Here is an 8,377-nt window from a genome sequence, read left to right as displayed (position 1 = left end):
GTGCCTGTGGTGTGCAGCGGTGAAATGGGTCCCCGCTGAAACACTTTCCCGCCACGCACGTTCCGGACGTTGTTTGGGCTATTCGCCGGTATTGCCGTATATGAAAAATTCATATCATAACGAAAATAAATACCGGTTTTCGGTACAAACCGGTATACCGCCCAGCCCTAGATTATACTGCACGAATTTTGTGAGAGTTTGTAAAAAGATGTTTTGATGCAGTTTAGCTGTCGGTCCCTGTTTACTTCATTTCATGAAGAACGTTCGCCTTTTTGGAATCTGCGTTCACTGTGAAGGCGTGTGAGAAAAATAAAGTTTTCCTTAAAAAAGTCAAGGTTACACACGATGAATTATTGATGGACAAATGGTCATTTTGTGGGTCTTCCTTTAACTGTCGTTTATTCATCATCCTTTATTTTTCTAATCATTTAAGCAAAGTGTTTCCATGTTAGTTGCTGTTATTCAGTCACATTCATCCTCTGCAGACTGTACCTGGTCTTCATGTCCAGCAGATTCTGCCTCACTGTGTCTCCCTGTGCTCTGACTGGCTGAACCAAGACATCCAGCTGCTTCCTGATGCTGTCCAGCGCTTCACTGACAAACTGATACCTGAGAGGAGGAGAGACATCGACTACGTTTACATGACACTAAATAGTTTTTGCCCTTATTCTGAAAAAGACACCACGACTCAACAGTTTGCATGGTTAATAAGAAAATGAATATTACACTAATATTCCTGTTTACATGCATCATATCAAAAAATAATTAATTAATTTCAAAATTTTTAGGTTTATTTTTATTCTTAACCAGTGAGTTACACTGTACCTGACTCCTGACGTTACACTACAGTCTTGCATTGCTCCTTTTCAGTTGTAAATTCACTCAATGCTTTTAATGTTTTCTTTCTTGTATTTCAGTATCTGTTGGCTCTGCAGACGGACGGCTAACGTCATTAAACATGTGGAAACATGGCGCCCACTGCCCACCCTCCAGTCTCCACTGGTTAGCTAACGTTAGTCTTGGATGCTAAGACAAACTTCACCTGCAGCACTCGAGTCTTAAACCGTAGGCTGAAAACTTTCTTTAAAAAGTTCTTAAAAGGTTTTACTTTAGGATTCCTGCGCAGAGCCTCTTCTGTCTCTTCTTCCAAATTTACCAAACAGTTTATTTTGACAGACCAAACACTTTGCCCATGTCTGTGACCTGTTGTGTTCATCCTTAGTATGGCAGTGACCCTTTAAAGGAACCCCGCCCAACTTAAGTTAAGTTTAAGTTTATTTCCTTTATTAATCCCCCTGAGGAGAAATTCAATGTTTTCACTCTTGCTTGTCAATTACACACAGGTCTGAAAGACACACACATGCACAAACAGGACCTATACATGCACAAAGTGGAGAGATGTCAGAGTGAGGGGGCTGCCCTTGGTGAGGTGCCCCGAGCGATTGGGGGGTTCGGTGCCTTGCTCAAGGGCACCTCGGCAGTGCCCAGGAGGTGAACTGGCCCCTCTCCAGCCACCAGTCCACGCTCCATAATTTGGTCCGGACGGGGACTCAAACAGGCGCCCAAGTCCCAACCCAAGTCCCTATGGACTGAGCTACTGCCGCCCTTCAAATCTCACTCTAAAGTTTTCTGAAAAGTTGAAAACTCTGCAGCTTGCTACATCGGCACTCATTTACAATTGGCGCTGTTAACGCCGTCCCGGTGGAGGGATGACGTAGCTGCAGAAACACCATGGCTGACCCCGGTCTCCCCCCAGGTAGCCGCAGTGAGTAAGCACCTAATTTTGAGCCGCAAAACCTCTTCAGCATTTTTTAAATTCCATGTGACCAATAAATGATTGACTGATTGTAACAATAATCTTGTACTTGGAGTTAAACCTGTGTTCACCTGTGGTTCATGTGAGCCGTGAGCTGACAGTCTCTGCAGGTGAGCTGGTGACAGGTGAAGCAGTACAGTTTGAGCGGCTCAGACGGGTGGTGTCTGCAGAACTTGGTGGGAGGAGTTGAGATGTGTCCTGGAGACAGAAAACAGACACTGTTAACATCCTGCGACAAAAAGCCGATCAGAATAAACTGTATTGATCCTCAGAGGGAGAACAGCAGGACAGAGACACCGAGGAGGAGGAAACAGATTAAACTGTTTTTTATTTTAAAGGTCCAGTCTGTAGGATTTAGTGGTGTCTAGCTGTGATGCTGCAGAACTAAAACTTCTTAAACGCACACAGCCCTATCTAAAGCCAGTGTTTTATTTGTCCATTCTGGGCTACTGTAGAAACAACCTGCTGGCGGTTGGTTGAGGATCTGGTGAGATCTGGTGACCGTCACTCTGCGATGAGCCGACACACAGATGTCGCACAGGGCTTCATTACATTCCACGCACCAACATCTGGCTGAGGAGGCGTCACAGCTGCTGCACTGAAGAGGAGACAGGAAGGGGTTAACAGCAGGTACTGTGCTGCAGTACAAAGTTAAGGTACGTGTACTTTACCTGAGTGTTTCCATTTAATGCTACTTTATATTTCTACTCTAAAACACTCAGAGGTAAATAAACTGAAGGATGAGTTACCTGCTGACTGCAACCTGCTGTCGTCTCCATGTTGAAGAGAGAAGTCCTAAAAGATAGAGAGGATTTTATTTAAGTCATTTTAATAAAAACACCTGATGAAGCGAAAATCGGTGCCTGGAATTGGGCCAGATGGCTCCCGACCTCGTCCTCACCTTCTCTTCAAATCGTCCTCTGTGTTAATTTAGTATCTTAGGTTCGGTTGACTGGTACTCAGAGAAACACTGGAGACCAATTGAATCCGGCACAATCGAGTTTAATGTGTTCACAAGCTTCAACACATACAACTTATGAGTCAGGCTCCGGAGCAAGACTGAAGACTCACTTTCTGAGCTCTCCCTTTTATGCTGGTGAAGATTCGAGAGAATCTCCACCCTTTTCCTTTAGCCCTTCCTACCCGGGCTCAAACCTACTGGTGGCAGGCCTTTTTGCCTTTGTTCAGACATGCCCGGACATGTCTTAATGGTGTAATCTTTTTCCCTCAGCCTGGAAATCCCCAAACTCTCCCACCATTAGGTTTGAACTCGGGTTCACACTATTTTTTAAAAACATATGGAACTTAGGGACTATTTCTATAAGGTCCCCTGTGCCTTCATGCAATATAAAACCTTAGAGTGTGTGTGTGTCTATTATTACACTTCCAGGCAGTACATGGTATGGTATGTGTGTGTGTGTTTTCAATATATGAATACAAAACTTGTGTAAAGGTGTTTTGCCATACATGGATACATAAAAACATTATTATATGAACTTCAACCTTAATCAACTTTACTGATTAATGATTAATGATTAATGATTAAATCTTACATTACACACCTCAAACATTAATCAGATCGTTGCGATAACATTTATGCGACACATGTAAATCAACAGAGAGATCTCCATCAGAGAAAACATAGTATGTTCCTCAGACCGGTGAGGACAGAGACAAACGGGGAGGTGTTGTGGCAACTGTCTCAAACGTGGGCTGTTTCTTACTGCAGTCAGCGAGACATCACCGTCACCCGCTTGACTCCAGAGACGGTCTGTCTCTGGCACAGCTTGACATGTCATAACGCCTCTGAACTGATAATGGAAACGCAAATCGGCACGGCATGGTTTGACTCGGCGCAGCCTAAAGTGACAGTGGAAAAGACCCATAAAGGATTTTCACAGTTATTCCTCTACTTTACACAGAGATCTTTGAGCCTGCTCTAACCTGATTTAAAAAAGGAGTTCAAGACGTTTTATTTTACTAGTAGTTCTGGGCCTTTTCTAAACTGCTTTTTTTATATTCTAATTCACACAATTAAGACAAAACTCAAACATTTGATAAAACGTGATTTCGCAGTATTTTTCAATATATATCATTTTTAGTTTACGTGTCAACCGGCGACATTCCCGCGCTGGCGCACAGGAAATGCTTCCTCACAACAAGAAGGGAGGGGGAGGAAGAGCGGAGAGTGTCATAGCAAGAGGTAGAGCGCAGGTAGAAAGAGAAAGCAGCATGGCGGAGAAGCGGCCGAGACACGGTTCAGAAGTGGATCCAACCACAAAGAAAAAGCCTGGACGTTCGGCTGAAGGTCTATTAGCAAAGAAGGAAAGTGACTGACGGAGAAGGCAAACAAGGATTTGTATTGGCGTCGCTTTTCCTCGGTGGAGAGCCCTGAAGGAAGAAATTGGTCTGAGGGCAGACACGGATGTTGCCTTGCTGCTGTTGGATAAGTAAGTGACTTGGTTTATAATTATATTATGAGTAGTATGTGTTGCTGTTACATGTACTGGACCTAGTACTTTATTATTTTCTTGGAAATGGTGCTATGAACGTAATGTAATGTTAGCAGCCTGGTGTTCGCCACGTTGTGTAGCAGAGTGTTACTCTGTGTACACAGTGTGTGGCGAGTGTTACTCTGTGTACATGGAAGTGCCGCCGGCTTATTAGTTGTAATAACGCATTATCCACTGGAAGGAGACAGAAATTAAATAAAGCAGTGTAACTGTTCACTGAAACACAGACGGGCCAGATGTTCACAGCTGGACTCATGTTGCTGCTGAATGTATTTCTAGTGTGCTTCTGCTTTGGAGACATTTTGTCTCATTCATTCATTTTCCATAATCACTTGTCCTGTTAGGGGTCGTGAGGGGGGTGGAGCCTATCCCTGCTGACACCGGGCGAGACGCGTGGTTCACCCTGAGGACGCCTGACTATCACAGATGTGAGTAATATATATATATATATATATACTTTCTATTTTTAATCTTTAATTTTTTTATTTATGTATACATTGTCACCCTCCATTTTCTGTCTGTGCTTTGAGCTGCTGTGACGTGAATTTCCAAAATGTGGGATCAGTAAAGTTTATCTTATCTTAATATGTTTAAATAATTATCAAACACTTTCATTTTAAAGGAATGTCATGTCACAAATGTTTTAGTAAAGCCTGTGCCTGCGAGCTCGCAGTTACAGCAGCAGCTCCTGTAGAAGCGAAAATCGGTGACTGGAAGTGGGCCAGATGGCTCCCGACCTCATCCTCTACTTCTCTTGCAGATTGTCCTCTGAGTTGATTTAGTATCTTAGGTTCAGTTGGCTGACACTTAGAGAAACACTGGAGTCAAACGGAATCTGGTACAATCGAGTTTAATGTGTTCACAAGCTTCAACACATACAACTCATGAGTCAAGCTCCGGAGCAAGACTAAAGTTGCACTTTCTGCGCTCTCCCTTTTATGCTGGTGAAGATTCGAGAGAATCTCCACCCTTTCCCTTTAGTCCTTCCTACCTGCGTTCGAACCTATTGGTGGCAGGTCTTTTTCTTTTTAGCCCTTTTTCATCTGGTCCAAATCTATTGGTGGCAGGCCCCTTGGGCCCTTGTCCAAACATGACCTAATGGTGTAATCCCTGGGCCTGGAAATCCCCAAATTCTCCCACCATTAGGTTCGAGCCTGGTTTCACTTTATTTTTTAAAAACATATGAAACCTGCGGACATTCTCTATACAGTCCCCTGTGCTTTCATGCAATGTGAACTCTTAGAGTGTGTCATGCAATACAAATGTTAGAGTGTGTGTGTGTTATTATTAAATAGTACATGGTGTGGTATATGTGTGCTCTTCAATGTGAATACATAACCTTGTGTTATGAATACATAGACTTGTATAACAGTGTTTTATCACACATAGATGCATAACAAACAGTTTTATAGGAACTTAAACATAAAACATGATTATATAACCTTTACTCTTAATCAACTTATGCAGTATACCACCTTTACCTGATTAAAGATTAAACCTTACACTACACTCCCTCTGATGTCATGACCTGTAACTGTCGTGCAGCTGAGCTGAGTTTTTGATGCTGCGGCCTCGTACCTACGACCGAATCACAGCCGTGACGATATCACAGTACAACATCACTCCCTCTCGTGTGATATTGCTTAAATCTATCTATCCATCTATCCATCCATCCATCCATCCATCCATATATATATCTAGATAGATAGATAGATAGATAGATAGATAGATAGATAGATAGATATAGGTGGACGAGGTGGACGTGGATACGAGATCAGGTGTTGGGATGAATCCACGCCCCCGCCCCCTGCTGCGCGCGCACCATCGTGGGGACTTTTCCCTATGGACTTTTCACAAGAGCTATCTCGGTGTTTAAATAACCAGGGTTAAAGTGAGAAACACGATTAAACAGCAGATCTGAGCTAATTAACTCCAACAGTGATTAAACGTTCAGCCATGACTGTAACATGTCACCGTCACAAACCGCCACAACGTGAACGCGCCGCATTAACGTCAGATTCAACGTGTTTCTGTGCGGCAGTGTTTTATCACAACAGAGTTCAGACATCAGCGAAATTAACGTACAGTACAAGTTTAGTTTTTACAAAGTGACTGGAAAGTTAGTTTCCACAGTATAAAGAAACTTAGTCTCACCGTTACGTTCCAGTGAGATCCGTGTCTTCCTCCGCCCACACGGACACAAGGTGAAGAAAACAAACGTCTCCAACAGAAACAAACTGATGACTCTCCGGTAAAGCTTTTAATTCCGTTTGTTCGGGTTTACCGGCGCTTCGTGACGTCATGTGCCCGGTACTCGTTATTAAAAAGCACCTAAGTACAGCTGGACCACCGACAGAAACACTCCGCACCACCGCCACCATCCACTGTGAAGTTTATGGTGTCAAAATGGCGCCGACGACGCCGAACATCCTTCCGTTTTTCAAAATAAAACATCGAATTTCCTCTGAGTAGTGAAAACGTATTTAATCACCTTGACGAAGTAAAAAAAAACAGTGTCTGGAGTCGGGCCAGATGACTCAGGACCTCACCCCGACGCCTTTGTTCAAAACTCTTCCCTCAAATGTAACTTATAATAAAGAAGGCAGCACTCAGAGTCACTGGAGACACTCAGGATCAGGTGCAACTGAGTTTAATGTGTTCACAGGCAACAACACACACATCTCATGAGTCAGGCTCCTGAACCAGACTAAAGACTCTCTGCGCTCTTCCTTTTGTGCTCGTTGAGATTGTAATGAGTCTCCACCTCCTTCCCTTAATCCTCCCCACATGAGTCAGAACATAATGATGTAATGCCTATGGAGCTACAACAGTCTCAAAATGAATGAATGCACACAGAAATTAATAAATGCACAAAAAAAAGGATTCACACATGTATTTGGGGATTTATATTATATATATATTTATGACTCAAAACACAAACACATTTTCAATGCACATAAAGATATGTTTCAGTCCATGTATAAGTAAAAGAAAATCCACATATAAAAAATAAGATTTATAAACATATTTGTGATGCATACACAAATATTTCTTGTTTTAAATATGTGCAATTGAAATTCACAAATGTATGCATTTGCAGATTATGTTGAATATTGTTGCTGATGGTGCTGGAAATGGAGACTAGTGGTAAATCAAGACAAAACTCAAATAGTACATTTCAGACAAAAATTAGTGGAGAGAAGCCCAGTTGGTTTCACTCTTGGTTCGGTAGTGCTGGCATACACCGACCAATATAAATATCTTGGCTTGACATTTAAAGAAGCAGTCAGTGTTTCAGCTCAGTTGGCGGGTAGAGCATTGGGATCTGTAATCAACAAAGTAAAGCACTGTGGTTATAGTGTTTTTACCTTCGGTGTTGATCTGACTTAATAAATGAGACTCTAGACGGTGCACATCATTCGAGTCAACGTTTACTTTGGTTCCTCTGCAGTACATTTAGGAGTGCAACAACAACAACAGTCCGAGTAGGAACATATGTGTACTGACTGCAGGAGAGTGTGTACTTCACTATATTACAGTGGTAGTTTGGGATTTGATACTTACACACAGCTTTACAATTCATGTGTGTATATCCTGTGTCAGATTATGCCTCTGGTGTTTGGGGGTTCCTTGAATATAAAAGTTGTAACACTGTGCATTATAGAGCTATTTGATCCTTTCTTGGAGTTCATAAACTTACCTCAGTTTTAGCTATTAGTGGAGATATGGGATGGAAACCTCCAAACATTAGGCATAGATGTGAAATGATTCGGTTTTGGAATAGACTTGTGAAGATGTCTGATCAAAGGTTCACTAAAAAGATATTTAATTGGGGTATCTCACATGGTCATCCTTGGGTTAAAGAGCTGAAATCCTTATTTTACTTGAATGATATGTCATTTATTTTTCAGAATAGGTTATTTTGTGATATTCAGGAGATTAGGAGTAAAATGTTCCTTACTTATAAAGAGAAATGGTCTGTTGATATTCGGTATAATCCAAAGTTGAGAACTTACTGTCTCATAAAGAACAGCTACAGCACAGAACC

At 42.2% G+C, this 8,377-nt stretch overlaps 1 protein-coding gene across 1 annotated transcript in view; it reads right to left on the bottom strand.

Moving 5' to 3' along the window:
- The window catches only part of LOC126392479 (uncharacterized), a 13,541-nt gene extending 6,958 nt beyond the window's left edge, over positions 1–6,583 (bottom strand). The window contains exons 1-5 of the mRNA XM_050047891.1: positions 6,484–6,583; positions 2,566–2,611; positions 2,279–2,409; positions 1,888–2,014; positions 493–609 (exon numbers count right to left, since the gene is read on the bottom strand). Coding sequence (XP_049903848.1) covers positions 493–609; positions 1,888–1,898 — 128 coding nt within the window. The 5' untranslated portion in view covers positions 1,899–2,014; positions 2,279–2,409; positions 2,566–2,611; positions 6,484–6,583. The remainder of the gene's footprint in view (positions 1–492; positions 610–1,887; positions 2,015–2,278; positions 2,410–2,565; positions 2,612–6,483) is intronic.
- Positions 6,584–8,377: the final 1,794 nt, after the last annotated feature.

This window comes from Epinephelus moara, chromosome 6 (assembly GCF_006386435.1).
Source record: "Epinephelus moara isolate mb chromosome 6, YSFRI_EMoa_1.0, whole genome shotgun sequence".
Taxonomy (NCBI): Eukaryota; Metazoa; Chordata; class Actinopteri; order Perciformes; family Serranidae; genus Epinephelus; species Epinephelus moara.
This window is presented reverse-complemented; position numbering and strand designations above follow the sequence as displayed.